Source organism: Argopecten irradians, chromosome 2 (assembly GCF_041381155.1).
Source record: "Argopecten irradians isolate NY chromosome 2, Ai_NY, whole genome shotgun sequence".
In the NCBI taxonomy this organism is placed as follows: Eukaryota; Metazoa; Mollusca; class Bivalvia; order Pectinida; family Pectinidae; genus Argopecten; species Argopecten irradians.
In genome coordinates this window covers 26,901,715-26,921,527 of record NC_091135.1, presented here as the reverse complement: position 1 = coordinate 26,921,527, position 19,813 = coordinate 26,901,715, and the positions used below count along the sequence as shown (strand labels likewise).

Genomic DNA, 19,813 nt, shown 5'->3' with positions numbered 1-19,813 from the left:
TAGAAATACTCCTTAAAAATAAAAACATATAGTAACGGTCACTGATATTTATATCACATATTTATAAAGAACAGTTCACTTTAAAAAACATTTCGTTTTTCTTTGTCCTCAAGACAGACTTGACTGTATTTCCATGCTATTTTAAAGGCTACTGTTCATTTTTTCTTGCATTTTACAAAAAATGCTATTTCCATTGCTACATTTCAGGTTTTTTTCTTTGCGAGTTCTCGGTTTATTTTTCACACAATCATTTTGAGAAATCCAATATTTTAACTAGCACGTCTGGTCTTCAAACCAAACTATTAATTTATATACACACAACGTCAATCTATGTGCAATCATGACAGAAAGAGCATCAATTTAGTTTCTTCCTGCGGAGAAGGATGTACCACAGCAGTCTGGTAACGACCATAATTCCCACTAAAACAAGGATGTAAGCCCACAATGGCAACTCAACCCCGAGTGGCTCCAGCAGTAGGTCAGAAGGGAATTCTGGGATTGTTGTATTGGTTCCAGGTTGGAGGAGTGAACAAACAGGAACCGTGTGGTATGGACTGTCCTGTAAACACCTGCATAAACACGTGGGGCATGTTAGGATTGTGCATAAATGTGATTGTAAACCAGCTTATCTTCGCGTTTCATTCAATTTTGCGTTTTCATCAGGCAATATGATGTCGCAAAAATAAACTGTCATGAAAATGTTTCAGGCTGTAGATAGTAGTGCCAAATCACTCTTAATCTTAGATTGTAAAAAAATGTGAGGCAAAAAACAAAAAGCGCAAAAATAAGTTGGTTTGCAGAAACTAAGAAATATTTTTAAACACTTTATAGTAACAGTCCTAGTAAAATCTACACTTCTTTCAAATAATATATTGATGTCAATGTGTTTGCTAAATAATGCGTAAAGTGTCAACATGATGATATTTTGTTAAAAATCGCAAACATTCTGACAAAATAAATGTCGGAGCAAACAAAGGATAAAATGAATGAAAGTAATATCTAACTGTTTACAAGATACTTATAAATTACCTATTCTTTTTAATTACCCCTTAATAGAAATGTTCTACATGCATATCTATTCCCAAAACTAAGAACTAATATTAAGACATATTTGCATATTCGCAAGTTTTTTGTGAATTATAATATATATCAAATAAAATCTTTGAAACTTTTGAATCAACACTTTAAAATAAACATTTAAACTGATATGTTAATGTTCACTTACTTGATAGGCGGTGCATTGGCTAACTCTATGTAGATAAAGGCGTTCAGACCATAGTAGAAGAAGGAAGTAAACTTCCCCCAACGTAACCATTGTGGTGGAGTGTTAAAGGCGCCACCTGGGGAACAAAGGAACAACACGAAAAAATGTCTTTCTAACAATGAGAAAATTATATATGTTCTAGTCTGTCTGATAATAAGTTCTGATGTCTGAAATAGATAGCAGAATTACGTACAGATAAGGATCAACACGAAACATCACTGTACTAATTAAGCATGGTGATCTAATTGGCCACACATATTGATATGATAGTACCCTAAACCGTTTGATTTTTAAATCTAAATAATAATTATCTTTCTAGAAGATACTAACTAGTTTCTTTACAACAATATGTGTATCAACTGACTAGTACCCTGATGAAAGTATAAAGAATGATGTACACAGTGTATAGAGTGGGAGAAACTGATGTCACTATTTTAAAGAAAGCTTTCGATATGGTGACACATCTTAGCGGTGTATCCCTCGGTAGTGTACTAGGCCGAATACCCTGTTATTTTACTAAACATTATGTCTGAAAGAGCATGCCCTAATTTATTCGTGGAGAATAGTAAGCTTGAAATGAGGGTTGTATTGGAAATATATAAGCTAATGTGGATAAATATAATTCAAAAAGCGTCAAAATGATTAGAATTTTTCAATCCAAACAAAACCCGTCTAGTCGCATAAACCAATCTGGAGATATCCGGAAAATACTAATAGTGAAAAGGATTTTTGGATTAAATTGATGGCAACCTGGATCCATATCGATAAATATAACCCTTTTGAAATAAATTCAAACCTCCAAATCGTTGGAAGACCACTCAAGTAGATCAGACAATGACTTTTTATGTATGATAATGTCCCTGACAACAGTTTTCTCCTGTATGTTTTTATCTGCGTTCATTTTTTTCTATCAAATAACGGTATAAACCAACTCTCATAATTGTACAAGAAGAAGTCCAGAACAAGAAACAACAAACCAGACAATTATCCTTTATTAGATATTAGTTACAGATATCAGTTACAGTATCTTTTAATCCCAACAACCCCAAGGTCCCAAGAGACTTCAGGATGACGACTACTTACCCAAGAGCATCATAGACAGTAGACCCAGGGACACAATACTGACTGTAAAAGGAGGCTGAAGGGCCGCGCCAACAAACAGTCCAATGCTCTATGGTGATTCAAAAACATGGAATCGTAGTATTGGTTATTGAATGGTATAGAAAATACAACCAGTCTGATTAGTGCTATGTTCATTTCACATACACCTGTTAGTTTTAACATTTTTTGGTTTTTTAGGTGTCATGGTATTCATCCGGAACCCTCGATTCTATTATTTAGCTTTTTATGGAGTCTCTGTGCTAGTTAAATTTTATTTGTATATCATTTTATTTCATATTTGATATAACTTTTTTGCAAACAAACTGTAAATAAATAGGTCACAGCGACACCCTTCATTTATATCTAGGTCACAGCGACACCCTCCATTCATATCTAGGTCACAGCGACACCCACCAATTATATCTAGGTCAAATCCGGCACATGTCGCAAACGCACGAGTTATTCATTTCAGCAAGCATATAACAGACACCTCTGCATGTTTATAGAGAGATGCTAAGAAAATAACGATATATTTAGTTCTAAATGATTTTGTCATTGTTTGAAATAAGTATATAATTTCTACTTATTATTTAACAAACCAAAGAAAAGTAGTAATCATCTTACAAAAAAACCCTGTTTTATGTAACATAACTTTCATTTCTACAATCTAATAAGTCGAAAAATAAAATCTGTGATAAATTAGCATAAAGACACATCAAGTTAGATAGCATGTTAGCATAAGTAGGTAGTCCAGGTTAATATATTTATTATATTTTCTGGTATGTTTTGTATTTACTGTGATAACGTACCTGTGCGGCTATGACATTGAGAACAAGAACCCCTAACGAGGCCAGGAATGCTGATAGTCCGTTGAGATTGGCCACCCAGTAGATAACACAGAGATACACACCAGGTTGTATGATGGCTAAGGGGAGCTCACTCAGGCTTTTAGACAGACAGTAGGCGGACAAACGGTACCGCCCAAAACTTCGCTCTCTGTTTACAACTTTCAGTTCCTTGGGGACTGGAAAGAAATATCACAATTTTTTAAAATGGCAGGATAAAGAACACTTCTTGAATGGCAAATAAAATTGTTCCTATATTTAATATGCGTAAATAAAATTTGTGGATCATTTAATAAGATATTAATTCTGTAAAATACATTTTCTTCATCTAAATATAAAACATTTTTTGTTTTAGGGAAATTAATTTTGCGTCCCTCCATTCCCCATCATTACAAGACCAGCTACCAGTCATTTCATGAGTACAGTACCACATTTATAGAACAGTGTATGTACTTACATGTCAATATGGCATCCAACAGGGCAAAAAAGGCCCACTGTACCACGGTAAAGAAGAACTGTAACATACGATACACATATATAATTAAACTGTATTACCATGTAGCATGATATTTCGGCGAGGATTATATTTTTGTGATTTCGCGGCATAATGCTATGATCGCAAAATTTGATCCACGAAATAATGAAATTGAATTTTCACATCAAGTTAAACCGTGAAAATAGTGATCCGCTTAAATAACCCGCTATACGGTTATTCAATTTAAGCGAGACAATGTTCACACTAGTATGGACTGTTCTTGTTGTTATTTCTTTCTGCATTTAATGTCTTTTAAAAGTAACAAAAGTGCTTCATTTTCTCGCAAACTGATAAGATTTGTTACAGCGCTTTAATATGGAGTATAAGAATTACAATTACTTTGTAATTGATATGATCTTATCCTTTGAGAGAGAAAACATTTTCTACTCACTAAACCCAGTCTGTCTTTAACAGTGTCCTCATTTCGTTCTGGACGCCACCATACCAGAACACATATGATGAGAATATATAGATTCTGAATCACTCCTATCGGAAATAGTATTCTCCGTCGTGCATTGTGGAAGTTTCTGTCCAATAGTACCAGGAACTCGCGCCAATATGGCATGTTCCATTTCTGCTGATATCTGATGATTGATAATTCGGTAACTGCTGACTTCCCTGCACTGTCTTCTATCAAATACACAGCTTCATCTGTAAAAGAACAGTGCGCATTTTGTGGGGAAATTGAGATAGAAAGTTATTGGTTTGGTGTTTATAATATACATACTTCCTTTTTTAATCTCTAACAAAACTACAGAACCTTTGTTTTATATCAAACGCAATTTCCAATTACAACTTTTTCTTTTAAAAGGGGTTTTTGAAAGCAATCAAATCAAAATGATTAAATTTTCATTCGTGTTTTCTATAGACTTAATTAACAAGAATAAAATTTCATATCGATAAGTTAATAAACCAAACTTTCCGTTAGATGAACCGGAATATATAAAGTTAGATGTTCTTATAACATCGACGGTTTTATGGCTAATAATTAGGAAAAAATGAATCACAGTAATATGGCGTCCTACCTACTTCCGGTGTGGATTTTGAGTTAGCATTTTTGTTTACTCCATTATGTTCCCTACAGTCCTCTATAAATGATGTGACCCTGCAACTACACGAGGATGGTTCCGCAGTGGTTCTAAATACCAAGATGATATTACAAGGGTTATATCAATTTTGTTATTTTGGAAATGAAAAATTTAAGTGCAAGACCATGGCAAATTCGGCAAGAAAAATATGGTGATTGATTTCCGACCTCTCTTATTTTTGACGTACCTTGACAACAGATTATCTACAGATTTGCTTTTGCAAGCTTTTGGACTACAAAGAATCCTGTGGCTTGTATTTACAAAATAAATATGGTAACTGTAACGACATACACAAGAGATTGCATTAAGGTTTATGACACTGTTTAAACTAGTGTTTTTGTATGCCTATGAATCGCTTCTTAGGTATACTTGAACATAACGTAGTTGATATAAAGTGTAAAATTAATCCGTCCTAACCTTAGATATTACTGTTGACTCATAGATTGTTTGTAAATTTTGGCAAAATAAATTTCAATTTTGCAAGTCCACAGGGTTCAGTACATATTTCTGTCACCAAATGTTATAGCATATAGTAGGAACACTGGTTTAACCGGATTCGACTTTACAAAGCCATGCACATCGGGTCCTTTTTGAAGAGAATGGCAATTGTAAATTATAACATGCAAATATGGCAAATATGGAATGTCCAAATTGATACCAATGTACATATTCAATGTTATAATGTCATCTGAACTTAGTGGGAATAATGGTTTTTTTTAAAGAATGTTTAATTTAAGAGCTTAGTGCATATTTTGCCCCAAATATAGCAGTTGATTTTTTTCTCAAAACTACTCTTCTTATCATACTCAATGTTCCTAAAGTATATTATAGACATATTTGAGATGATTGAAGTGCCATTCTATATGCTATATTTGCGTCATATAATCTACAGTCACCATTTTCCTGACAAGGTCAAAAAAGGACTCGATGTGTATACCTTTGTAAAGTCAAAACATCGCATGTCATATACACTAGTAAACATAATCACATGGTTATTTGGTGACAGAAATATTTACTGATTCCTGTGGACTTGCGAAACCGAAATTTACATTTTTTGCATATTTTACCAAAATTTAAAAACAGCACAACATTAAACACTCAACAGTAATTTTTAGTAACTAAGTAATGTTCAACTACACCTAAGAAGTGATAAAATGCAAACAGAAAATCACCTGTTTAAACTTGTTTGCTGGATATTGGATACCAAGACTACCAGTTTGATAACATATGACGTACTCTCTATTCCGGAACGCCTCTGTGATTTTCTCCTGGATTGGTTTGCTGTCATCAAGGTTTTCGTCACATAACAGTTCTACTGTATCAAAGAAAATAAATACATCGTAAATTAAAAGTTAACAGAAAATAAATTATGTCGAAAGTATGAAAAGATTCACAATGTAATAAAATATTAGAAGGTGTAACTTACAGAAATATTCGGCTGAGTTATAAGCAGCAGGAAAGCATATTTCTGTGTCTGTCATAAAACTCACTAGTTCTTGTGGTGTGCCACTGAAGGCCACCTAAAATGATATACAGGAAAGAAAGATGATCTTGGGCGGCACATGATCTTGCGCACACGTAATTTCAGCTAATTTTAATAAAGTAACAAACTTATACAGACATAAAAAGTACAGAATATCAATGTAAATTCTAATATAATCTCAGTTTTTGGTCTAAGATGGAGACGTATCATGCTACAATGAGGGGAAATGTGGTAAAAATTGCGGAAAATGTCGTCCGATTTAAAAAGTTACCAGTTATTTGACATTTGTAAAAATTGCAAACAGATTTATAATACAATTATTTAGTTTTTTCGTTGAAATTTAAATGGTCAGCTAAATATATTAAATAATATATATCATAATATTATTAAAATTGGATTATATAGTGTACTGCGCAAGATTATGTGCCGTGTTTACTTCGAGTTCCAACATAGGGTAAGTCAATATTCTTCGTTTATTTTTGGTAAACTGAAAAAAATGCCATTTATTTTTGGAAGGTACTGAAAAACAAATGTTTGGTCCTTGTTGCCACTATGATATAATAATAACTAGATAGCCTTCCTGTGTCCGAATATTCATTTGAATCATCTATCGACTATGAGCTCTTAGGTGCGCAAGATCATGTGCCGGCATTGTATTAACTTATAACTTTCTCACCTAGCACAAACTTCACTTCATCATGATAAGTTATAGAAATCATTTAGATTAGATTTTTTTTATAAAAAACCAGTTATCGCTTTTAGTTGTTTTGCAGTTAATTCTCCCAGTGTGTTGTTCACCTTTTGCTTCAAAAGGCACTCTCCTATATTCTGCCAATTTCTATATTGCTACAGTACTGTATAAGCATGTATTCCAATAGAAATCTGTGAATTTGCTAAAAAAAATAGGTTTTTAATATTTCTTCTTTTAATCTAACATTGATGACCTAACATAGCAATTTTTTATGAACTTTCTTCTTTGTGTAAATAACAAACATCTACACTGAACCAAGCGATGTTGCAAAACTAATTGAGAAATATATCTAACCTTACCTTTGACTTGTAAAGGAATAAATACTGTGAACAGGATTGGTACACGACACCGGGACAAGTACTAGTTGCAATCACCAGCGTCCTATCTGTCTTTTGTACGTAGATGTGTAACAGCTTCAACAGACTCATAGTTTCTGCGAACGTCAGTCCAATAAGGGGCTCCTGTTGACGAAATCGAGTGTCACTACAGTACTAGTAGTATCTGAGATCAGCGACTGTTTGTTTCATTGCATCTAACATTAATTATTACAAGTAGAAGTTTCATTTAATACTCATATCGCTTTTGATTTTTGCTATATCCTAAATGAAAAACAAGATTTAGCGTAATACATCAAAGATTAATCCATATTGCAGAAGACGAAATTATCGTAACTATGTGTAACAACAATGAGGATGTTTGCAGTGAAGTGCGGATACTTAATGGAAATATCAACTTTAAATCAAGATTGTACCAGTAACACTTAAAGCGAATTTCAGTGCCACTCCTGAAATATCGATGATATTTCATGTTTTAAGAAAAACTGAGGATCGTCGTTAGGAAATTTTACCAATGAAGCACTAGTACAAAAATTGAACCTATTAAAACTCCAAAGACATTGACAATGTTGCGGATTATCTTATTCCGTTATATCTGAGCTACTACAAAAAATGATTTAAACCAGATTAGTTTATCGGGAATGATGAGGAGTGTATACTTACATCCAGTAAGAGTACATCAGGGCACGTCAGCATGACACAGGCGATCGACAGACGTTTTCTGGTGGCGGTATCTAAGAACTGAACCACTAGAAGAATTAGAAGAATTAGTTACAATAGTCAGTTATTCATCAGGTATGGTTGCAAACTGTTATGACTTCCGAAAAGTTTGAATTCGGAATTCCATATCTATTTAGTCCTTCAAAGACATTGTTACATCAGAAATTGAAGATGGTGTAACAAAATGGATATTTTAGCAATGAGGATTTCTATAAACATGATAAAAATATCTGAAGCTTTATGCAACTTCCCTAGTTGTAAAATAAAACTTGTGAATGGAATAGGTATCATAGATATATTGAATCAATGATTTATAACAAAGATCCGATTTTCACACAAAATTGTATATCGTAAATGAAAGTCATATCATCTCAGTAAAATAACTGTTCAATACATTAAAAGAATATATTGTAAATGCATAGTTGATTGTGATTCATAATCAGCAATTTCTGAAACTAAATTGAATTTTAATTTGAACAATAATTCATTCAAAACTTACGTAGACTCTACGAAATTATCACAGTTTTATTAACCACTTTACATATAAATAAGGAACAAGAAAATGAACTAAAAGCAGAAATAGGCACAAATGATGTAAGATATTCTTTGAATATCTATATTAACAACTTTTTTAGCAAATAGTTTTTTATACTTACAACAATTTCTGTAAAAGTCCAGTTGAAGTAGATCGATCGACTCAGCAATCCGCCTTGATAAGTTGGATGTTGGTGGGTCGACTCGTAAATGAAGTTTAGCAGCATACTTGGAAATGGCATAGATGGGGAAATTATATAGACGTTAGCAACATGTTGATGTTATTAAAGACATTTTAGCTTGTATATTTTTGACTAGACTCTCTCAGAAAATCCTAATAAGTTATAACAAGGAGAAGTACTAAATAGTACAGTTACATGTAAATCTTCTTCTGTGACTCTTGGAACTAAGTGTTGATAAAGGGGTGGAGTAGCGCAAAGATAAAACAAGAGGCCCATGGGCCTTAACGGTCATCTGACTATAGGTACAATACAACACCTCAAAGAATATAGTAGTGGCAAACAATTAAGGCAAAACAAAGAACTCTTTTAATGGAAGAAGTTCAGGTTTTGATGTATTTGATGAAATAGACTTTGAATGAAGTTCCTTTGGCCCCAATTAATGCTATAAGCCCAATATCCAGTCTCTAGGACTCTTACTTATTTACAAGAAGCCGTTTAATGATTTTAGCCTACTAGATCCCTGTGACCATTAATGAAGGTCAATGTCATTCACTTGAGCAAACTTGGTAGCCCTGTACCCTAGCATGCCACAGGCTCAATATTAGGTCTCTAAGCTTCTTAGTTATTCACTAAAAGTCGTTTAAAGTTTTTAGACTATTCGACCCCTATGACCTTCAATGACGGTCAAGTCATTCATTTGAACAAACTTAGCAGCCATTCATTCCAGCATGTCACATGCCCAATGTCAGGTCTCTAGGCCTCTTAGTTATTTATAAAAATTTGTTGAAAGATTTTAGCCTATTTGACCCCATGTGACCTTGAATGAAGATCAAGGTCATTCATTTGAACAAACTAGGTAGTCCTTTATTCCAGCATGTCATAATCCCAATATCATGCATTTTAAGTATCTTTTTCATTTACAAGAAGATGTTTAAAGATTTTAGCCTTTTGAACCCTTTGACCTTGAATAAAGGCCAAGTTCGTTCATTTGAAAAAAACTTGGTATCCCTTCATCCAAGCATGCTACAGCCCAAATTCCAGTACCTTGGGCCTTTGGTTTATTGAGGAGTAGTAGTTTTAATAAAAAGTTTAGTTTCTGTAGAAATGAAGGGAATTAGTTCTAATTTGGTCTGAAGCTTCCTAAGGTGAAGGGAAACCAATCATTATAAAGTTATACGGTGGGTATTATCCCCAGGGGCCTAGATGGCGGGGCATAATTGGGGAAATATAGCAAATTCTATAACGTCCTTCTTCTTCTGTAGCAATGAAGGGATTTAGTTCTAATTTGGTCTGAAGCTTCCATGGATTTTGTATAAAAGGTGTGTCTTGTCCCCCAGATGCCTGATGGGCGGAGCCCTACAAGGTAAATATAGCGAATTCTTTTAAATCCGTCCTCTTCTGTGGGAATGAAGGGATTTAGTCTATTTTAGTCTGACGCTTCCTTGTGTGCAGCAATTGGCATCATGTGGGACGGAGGTCTTTGTGAAACAAAAATCATTGCCTTCAGTTTTGAAGAATGTTAACATGTATTCCTGACCTGTTTCAACGCAACATGTTTGTTTGAGTTTTACGGCCCATCGTCAACTAAGGTCATTTAGGGCCAAACTACAAGTCAAGCATTATTATTAATGATCCAGACAGATAATAAACAATGATTAATTGCATCGAATAGATCATGATACGAAAAAGGCACTAAAACACAGATAGTAAATGTTGATTATATAAAAAGATTGCAAGGGATAAAATAGTTTTGGCTAAAACACATGAGAAAACTCATGTTCACCGTTGATAAAGCGATGAAATGCTGACTTAATACGATAATATGATGGGAAAACGTTCATAATTCAAGTTAAATGTTGATATGATGAATCACAATAAATAAATAATTGTCATGTCATAACAAAACATTACAAAGGAATGCATGGTTAATTTAGAAAGATACCCGAGTCTTTAGGTATTAAGTCATCAGGATGACCTATTGTAATCATGCATCGTCCGTCGTCTTGTGCCGTCCATACACTTTTCATTCAAACGACTTCTTCTCAATAACAGAAAAGCCTAGGGTACTCCTATTGGCCATGTACCATGTTTGGATAAAGGCCTACCAAGTTTGTTCAAATGAATGACGAACTACATTCAAGGTCACAGGGGTCAAAAGGCTTAAATATTTAAACTACTTCTTGTCAATAACCAAGCGTCATAGAGACCCGATAATTGGAATGCAGGGATACAGTTGTTCAAATGAATCACCTTGACCTTCATTCATTAAGAATATTTACCTGTAGTATTGCATTTTACATTACTGTCACAGAGACATGTCATAAAGTAACACATAAACACAAACGGTGTTTCATATTTCCGAGAAACTGGCAAATTGACGCAGTCGGACACGCTTAAGGAGAACAAGTTTGAAAATGCTGTTTACATGGAGAGTGACAAAGTGTTTTAAGATCAAATCAAAAACATGTCGAATCAAAAAGGATTGTATGCGCGTGTCCTGCTTTTATTGTATAACAATATTGTAATTTGTTGAAACAAAATAAATAAAAGTGGAATTGATCCTTTCATTTTTTGTTTTGTCAGAACAGCAGATCCAAACAAGTTAATATTTTTTAAAACATGATATCACATCCGTCAATAGTGCTCTATACGCCGAATGGTTTAAAGTAAATGCCTATGAATTTTGTATTGAAATATTTTTTTCTCGAATGTAATGCTATGAAATAAGTTAACCTGATGTGTTTTCGATTAAATTTGTTAACCCACACCAAACGATGGAGGTTATTCCATATCAATATCAAAATCAGGTACCTTAACCTGAACCTAAAGACACTGTGATATATTCAAACCGACGATCTTGATTGATACATATTCTTATATTTTATATGCATTGACAAACAATGGATAATTTCAAATTTCTGTACGGGCTATAGCATTGTTTGTGCCGATTAATTAACCACAATCATAACTAGGTAGATATCACAACCACTGGAGGCCTCATGTATACCTAGTGTTTTAATGTCGGCAGTATCCTCGTCATTCAACTTAAAAGAACAACTAAACTCGCCAGGGTGTAGTATAAATAACATAATGTATACAGACCTGCGAATGTATGTGGTCATACTGGCGGTGTAAGTGTAGCCAGTTATCTCCTTTTTGAAACATGTCTAGTACACATGAGGCCAAACCAAACATTTAACAATCTTAATATCAAAAACTGAACAATATTTCGACCGTGACAAAGCAGTATTAGTTGTTGAATAACTGAAAAAGTTAAGTTTGCTTATGTACTCTTGTATTACAATGCGATATATTTAAATACGTCACAACCTGGCCACGTACAAAAGGAAGAATTATCTGCCCAATAATGAAGCGTTATTGATTTTAAGAATTATAATCAATATCACCAATATACCTGAATTTACATTTCACATTGCTTGACATTTACGCAGATATTTAAAATTTGGAGTTTACATGTATATTAATGCAATGCATGATAATTTAGTAATATGTAACTACAAAATGAGATAGCTGGTCGGTGGTTTTTCCCCGGGTACTCCGACTTTCCTCCACCAACATACCTGTCACATCCTTACATGGCACTGACTGTAAATAGGATTTCAAAACTAACTCTTAGGGTAATACCCCCTGTTAATAAACGAGTGAAAATTACATTACTGACTAGCATGACGGATTACTATTGAATAGTGAATTGTTGTCCTACAATTGTGCCATTGAGGAAAACAGGTCGACAAGGTTAAGCACATGTTTATGTTCCCAAATAACCTTACCGTTATGTTTATGGACGAAACGTCAGTGAAACCAGATTCTACTTTAGAAAAACATAAACATCGAGTCTTTGTTTTACCCTGTCATGCAAGTTACCGTTGTAAAATGTAAATCATGTGAAAACATGGTACATAGAATGAAAAATTAGCATGTGTTGGAGGCAAAACATTTAAAGTTGTGGAAATCGCCTTTAAATCATGAATATAACATGTGTTCTTCATACAGCATTATCACTGTGCACACATAGCATTATAACATTGAATAAGTGAATAGGTAACAACTGGTTAGACTAGTTTATCTCATTTATTTGTAGAAGCACAGCATAAACATTTGTAAACAAGAATATATACAGGATAAAATATGATTTTTCGAAAGATACAAGTAAACAAAAGTTTCATCAAACATTTTAGAAATCATAATAAGCTAAATAGCTTTATGTTATGAATATTGCCGTATCTCTCCTTCCTTACGTCTCCCTCTACATCGCCTCACACGGGTGTGATGTGTTGATATGTGTCTTCGGCGGCATGCTTCAGTGATATAGCACTTTAACAAGAGGCCCATGGGCCTTAACGGTCATTTGACTATTGGCACAATACAACACCTCAAAGAATAAAGTAGTGGCAAAAATTAAGGCAATACAAAAAACTCTTCCATTAGAAGAAGTCTGATATACAGGTTCTGATATATTTAATGAATTAGACCATGAATGAAGGTCCCTTGATCCCCACCATGCTAAAAATCTAATATCAAGTCTCTAGGCCTCTTAGTTATTTACGAGAAGTCGTTTAAAGATTTTAGCATATTTGACCCCTGTGACCTTTTGAATGAAGGTCAATATCCTTCATTTTGGACAAACTTGGTAGCCCTTCATCCAGGCATGCTACAGGCCAAATATCAGTGCCCTGGGCCTTTCGATTATTGAGAACAAGTCGTTTGAATGAAAAGTTAACGCACGCCGCACGGCGAACGGCGCACGACGACGGACAATGCATGATGACAATCTCATGACAACAATCCTGACCCTTCGGATCAGATGTCATAGAAAAAAAATTATGATATTGTATCATTATTATGTCGTAAACTTACTGATATTTAACGTTCATATATACATGTATATCTAAGAAAATTTTAGTATTTTTGTTCTTGATACTTGTTTATGTTTAGTTATTTATTTATGTTTTATAAAAACTCACCTCCAGTGTCTCCTGCACCGTGAGGGTCGGAAGGAAAACATCCGTGGCGGGACAGTAAGCAATCTTCCCTCGGGATCTCTCTAAAGAGACACTCCCTACCCGGATCTCCCCCCGGGACACGGGCGAAAGTCCAGACAAGGCAGTAAGAAGCGTTGTTTTTCCACATCCTGTAAGTAGTAAGTATATATAATCTTTACAATATATATTTTTCTTTGCTAGTTTATATGTTGTAAACGGATTAACAGCTAAGTTGTTCAGTCATCTATTTGGAATAAGTATAACTTCACAAGTACGCTTTGAAAATTGTTTTCTATGGTCCATAATAAACAAGCCAATGCCATACTAATGAATATTTGTGAAACAAAAACAACTAACACTGACAATTGATATGATAAAAACCAGTAATTCTTAACTGAGTCAATGACGCTGACTCCACACTCAAATATGGTCAAATGTTATTCCTTGGATTATAATTACTTTGCCATTTATACTTCATAATTTGCAAATATACATTATTTTGTTTTTCATTTTCATCGGACCTTTAGGGCCATAGACTTGTGCAATATTATTTATTTATAAATTATTTCCACTTTCTTGTCCCTTTCAACATAGATGAGAAGAAATTTGCAATATACCATGATAACGTTAAGAAAATGGGCAAGGGACTTATATAATAACTACAATTGTAGATAAATTAAGTCTTGACCAAACGGCCGAAGATCAACACTTTCTGACTGCATATTTAAATAAGTTTGTCGAGTTGGTGCAAATAACACATTTAAATACTGTAGTACAATAAAAAAAATTGTTTGTACTTACTATCGTAGTTAAGGGGATTAAAAGCATTTCGTATGTAGATATATTCGTGGTAAACGAGACAGTGATTCCAATAATGTGTAGAACGGGTTTCCTTGTTTTTATTAACAACTTAATTTTCTACGCAACACATACTAAGTGTTTCATGTTAGACATTAGTATAAGACTAGGCACTATGGTATTTTCTCTGTTTGAGATTCTAATTAAATATAAAGAAAATCATGCTTCCGCGAAGAAAACAAATCTATTGAAACGATGCTGTTGGTTATACACTTACCCTTTGGACCGAATACTCCCAGAATCTGGCCACCTTTCACACCTCCCGTAACGTCAACAACTCCGTCATTCAACTCGTATTTAACACACACATTTTGAAAGTGCAAGTCTGCTTCTTTGTTTTGGCATTTATCGAACATTTTCTCAATTCTCAACTCCGTACACGTCAAAACTATTAAAGTCACCTAGGGGGATTTACATTTTAGCATGTGTTGCTGAAATACAAAACCGAATGTCGAATATATGAACGTTGCCTCCGTCGACAAAATCAGGAATACAGTCCTGTGATAATTTAATGTTCACGAATACAGATGAAATGACACTCCGTTAGTCTTTGAAGTTAAGGAGTTACAATATCCAATTGTAAGTTTACAGTCCGGTTCTTGACCACTGGTCAGAGTACATACTGTAGGACGCTCCCTTTTTACGACGATACCGTATGTTGTAAATATTTAATCGTCCGCACTTTAAACTGTCCGTAGTCATTACCCTCTTCGATGTAAGTCTAGAAGGCGGGGCAAGCAAAATTAGTTTCTGGTCTAAGGAGCCCGTCAGGGCCAGAAACCCTTCGGGAAGAATTTAGTCATTGTCTAAATAGAGTGGTGGTATCAAACACTACCTAGCAATTACAGGAATTATCACTAAACACGATCTAATCATTCAACGCAATTGTTATTTTAGTCGGTAAATTCCTATGAAATACTTTTACAATGTCAAATCACTCGCACGTAAAATGGATAAAGAGTTTATCTACCAATTGTCAGAATTCCATTGTTAAGTAAAGAGCATTTTAGATTTCGTATCACAATACAGTACACTATTTAGCTTGATAAAATGAGACCTGTCAACACAAAATGAATAGCAGTTGGTAAATAAAACGCATTTGATAATAAATATGAAAGGGCTATTCAGGGAAAACTTGGCCTCGCCTTAAGGTAAGAGTAAAATTCATCTGAGAACAAAATGGTGGAATTAAGAAATTGTCTTATATCAGCCACATCTAGTGGCGGGAACTATTCAGCGGAAAAAATGAATTAAAAATAAATGATTTTGAACTCCATTTAAAGTTGTAATAAGGTACCGGATGAGAGCTTTGATATAATGAAATAAATGGTATACTGACAATTTAAGCATTTTTTGTTGAAATTCCGAATTCCTTTGAACTATTCTTGTGAAACAACGCGACTGCATTATTTGCATGATCCTATTCGAAGCGACGTTACGAACGGCAATTTTTTACGAGAATAGTTTGTTTGAAAATGCACCTTATAAGCACTATAACAGGATTTCCATTAGTTATATTGTAAAAGTTCTGTCTGCAATGTCTGAGGTTTCAACGCCTGATGAATTCTACAATTCAGGATTTTTTCTTTCAGCAATGATTGATACATGTGGTATTTCTGTGCCAAATATATCATACAAACTAGTATTTTTTTAATACTTCGCTCAAATTATCATTGAGATAAAGAACAAAGAAACAATTTTTCTTTCCTGGAATTACGTGTTGGCAGTATCATAATATCTTCATCATTACACAAAAATGAAGAAATAATTTCGTATACAGCTATCGAGCGTATTTCATTGTAGGGTTAACAAGTACATGTACACCAAACCAGAATGATGTCCATCACAACGTTCGACCACAACTTATTTGAGTACATGATTATTTTGTTTGTTTATGAGAATGTACACATGGCCTATATGTTTATTCGCCGTAGATTTTATGTTAATTACATTTTGTCGTGTTAAAAGAACACCATTAACAAGGACAGGAAGAGAACTAACTATATTAACCGGTATAATCTGGCTGTTTGCGAGGTCTTAGTACCACATAACGGTACTTTAATGCAGGGTGTGTTTTGTTATTCGCCTAGAGCTACAATGATACGGCAGTACTAGTGACTGTACTTCGGAGTGCAACCAGATACACTTAATTTCCTCTTTATAAGACTTTACAGACTGACGAGTTTTTAGAACTTGTGAGCAATTTCAATCTCCATATACTATCTACTATATAACTTCACACAATGACATGAAGAAAGTAGTTATCCAATGTGTGGATTATCATTTCAGGACATTTTTTATTTATTAATTTATTGTCAAGGAGGGTACGTTTGTGAGCAGGAGATATCAATCATTTGGGTTGAAGCACACCTTTGTGAAACATGCAGTATGTGTACCCTCTTATGTAGTGTTACATCTAGTATTAGCTGATGTATGATGCTATTTCGTCTCTTTTCATGCGCTGAATGCAAAGAGGTTCTCTTATCAAAACACGAATCTAATACATTTATTGAATAGTTAATATTTTATTTACAAACATGAAATAATGGAAGAATAAATACTTTACAATGGTGATTCTTATCAACAGGAAATTTACAGAAAGGCGTGTAGTACAATGATAATGTACAATGATCCTTGAACACTTTACACTCAACACAACTTGGCTGCAAACTTAATATCACTGAATGGTTTGATTCCAGTACAGTCGTCATACATTCACATTGGTCATGGTAAAATCATTTTAACTAGGCTATATAGTGTGCTTATTTAGATATTCTTCAAAATTTAATGAAATACTTACAAGCTGTATCAACAACACGTGGAAACTAGGGAAATAATCTGAATTAAGAAAACAAATCCATTCTAATTAAATATCACCTTATCATCAGCAATTCCAAAATGTCTACAAAGAAGACAGTGTACCTTCGTTCTACCTCCACTTTTAATCAATTGTAATTTTAGTTTGATGATTTGATTAGAAGGTACTGTATAACAAGATAGGTACCCGTGTACTTTCTTTCGCGGTTTGGAACTTTCGAAGTCTTTGTATGTAGGAATATTCGCGATTGACCTTTAGGTTAGCGATTCCTATAAATTTGTTGTTTTGCAAACAGCGGTGGTTTCTACACAACGAACCTTTCGTGTTATACAACATAATTTTAAATTCTGACTCTTTAGGAAAAAATTAAAGAAGAGTGTAAGTATTATCGGGTGACGATTGGTTGAGCAAACACTATTTGGTGCGAACACATTACGATATTTTTCTCATTATTTAGAGACCCATCCAAATGTATTTCCGCTTATTTAACTTGTCTGTGGATCTATTTGGACTGAAATGTATGGAACATCTTTGTATCTTTTGAGTGGTTAAGTTGCTAAAGATGAACCCAAATTGTCTGAAAATGAAATAACACATGCAGATCACTCTCATATCCCCGTGTTCCGGTGTTTTATGCCACTGATGTTGAACTATAAAAGCATAAATTCAAATTCTATGGGACCTATTCAGGTCCTGGTTGTATTACAGAATGTGTAACATTGGTTTACAACACCATAAACTCAGTAACTGGACAGTAAATACTGTTATCTATAAGGTCACAGCTATATCCTACTGGTCACTTTACATTATTATTGTTGGCCGAACACCACTTCATATTCCTCCGCATTTTATAACCTTTATTTCAACTCTCAGTGCCCCTGAAATGCTTTAAATCAATCCGCCATTTCAGAATGTGTGTGCACTTTCCCCTTATCATTGGAGATAAAGCTGGATACACTGGCTGTGAAATAGTGGTATCCATATATCACATGAACAGCGAGAATGCAAATTTATTATAAGGAAGATAAAGTTAAGTATCTTCAAGAACTTTTGAAGATATTATTTTAACATATCATCAATAATTACAAATAAATAAACACTCTCTTCAAAAGGAATATGGAAGGGAATAATATGCGTGTAAGACGCACTCTTGATTTTCAGGTAGAAAAATGTGCGGTTTATACTCCGGAAAATACGGATCCTGTTTGTCAAGTTAGAATAACCTAATAAATTAATCAAACTGGAGTGTAAAAAAATCAAGAGATATTTCGATTGTTCTGAATTGGTTACAGGATGATGTGAATGATGATAAAAAATGAACAATACACGGTAGAGTAACATCACAACTAATAACACAAACAAATCACAAACCACACATATACAGTGTATGACTTACTAAACTATCATTTCTACCTTTCTTTGGATTTGCTAGAGAATTTCATTTACACATTTTTTGCAACATGTAAACTAGATCGATGATCAATTCAAGCCTTCTGTTATCCGATTATTACAATTTCTGTCGACATACACTGAATTTGTTTTGCATTAAATGAAAATATCTGGTAACATTACTATTTTTTCCTGTTTAAGAGCAGATGAGTTGGAGGAATTCTGACAGGGAAAGTGCTTGTAAGACTTCAGACCTAGCAGTCAAACTGTCTTACATATGTGGCATTGGGTCAAATCTCCATTAATATTTACACTCTGTTAGTATAACAACTAAGATGTTTTTCCTCTAAAGCCACTGTAATGACATGTAGTAGTGGAACCAGGAGGTGTATTATGCGATTCATCGATAAATCCCAAAGCAACTTAAGTTAGCGGGGTTTTCAAAAATTATGTTAAAAACTACAATTCTTTTTCTTTCAAGGCTAAATTCCTTACAAAATATTCATCGTTAAATTCCTTTCATTCACAAATTTTTTTTTTTTTTAAATTAAGGAAATGCAAAATTTATTTGTTTATAAAGAAATCAAATTCACAGGAAAATCAATGATTTGTATATAGTACATGTTACCATTATGATATATGTATTGTATACAATATTCCAATATTAGTGCAAAGAGATCAAATAGATTTATATATCTACCACAACAATGACTTACATAACAATCATGTATAACACCTTATATATACATGTATGTAAAATCTCTAACAATTTAGTAAATTTTATACATTATGTATGATAAACAAATAAAACTGTTTTTGTTTAAAACATCATGGTAAGCACACAAGCACATAAGAATTAGCACTCCTTGTTGCTATAGCCCTTGTTTTAGCACAAATCAAGTTTTCA

The 19,813-nt window shown here is 33.8% G+C and overlaps 1 protein-coding gene across 3 annotated transcripts; it reads right to left on the bottom strand.

Annotated features, from left to right (window-relative positions):
* Positions 1 to 32: 32 nt before the first annotated feature.
* On the bottom strand, positions 33 to 15,361 carry LOC138314985 (uncharacterized). Of its 3 annotated transcripts, XM_069255672.1 has the most exons (14): positions 14,917 to 15,361; positions 13,824 to 13,990; positions 8,779 to 8,884; positions 8,066 to 8,151; positions 7,367 to 7,528; positions 6,260 to 6,353; positions 6,070 to 6,148; positions 4,771 to 4,883; positions 4,137 to 4,396; positions 3,668 to 3,725; positions 3,175 to 3,389; positions 2,348 to 2,435; positions 1,226 to 1,340; positions 33 to 569 (listed from the first exon to the last, which is right to left on the bottom strand). In XM_069255672.1, the coding sequence occupies exons 1-14, from the start codon at positions 15,053 to 15,055 to the stop codon at positions 356 to 358; spliced, it is 1,896 nt and encodes a 631-aa protein (XP_069111773.1). In that variant the 5' UTR covers positions 15,056 to 15,361; the 3' UTR covers positions 33 to 355. The 3 variants fall into 3 exon arrangements, with proteins under 3 accessions (XP_069111773.1, XP_069111774.1, XP_069111775.1); XM_069255673.1 differs by lacking the exon at positions 14,917 to 15,361 and having other exon boundaries at positions 8,066 to 8,143; positions 13,824 to 13,978; XM_069255674.1 differs by lacking the exon at positions 14,917 to 15,361 and having other exon boundaries at positions 8,066 to 8,143; positions 8,779 to 10,194; positions 13,824 to 13,915.
* Between the last annotated feature and the right edge of the window lie 4,452 nt (positions 15,362 to 19,813).

Coding starts and splice junctions, on each gene's coding strand:
- LOC138314985 (XM_069255672.1), bottom strand. CDS start 15,055: ATGTTCGATAAATGCCAAAACAAAGAAGCAGACTTGCACTTTCAAAAT. Junction 13,991..14,916: donor GGGAGTATTCGGTCCAAAGG/GTAAGTGTATAA, acceptor TACTACTTACAG/GATGTGGAAAAACAACGCTT. Junction 3,726..4,136: donor TTAAAGACAGACTGGGTTTA/GTGAGTAGAAAA, acceptor CGTATGTTACAG/TTCTTCTTTACCGTGGTACA.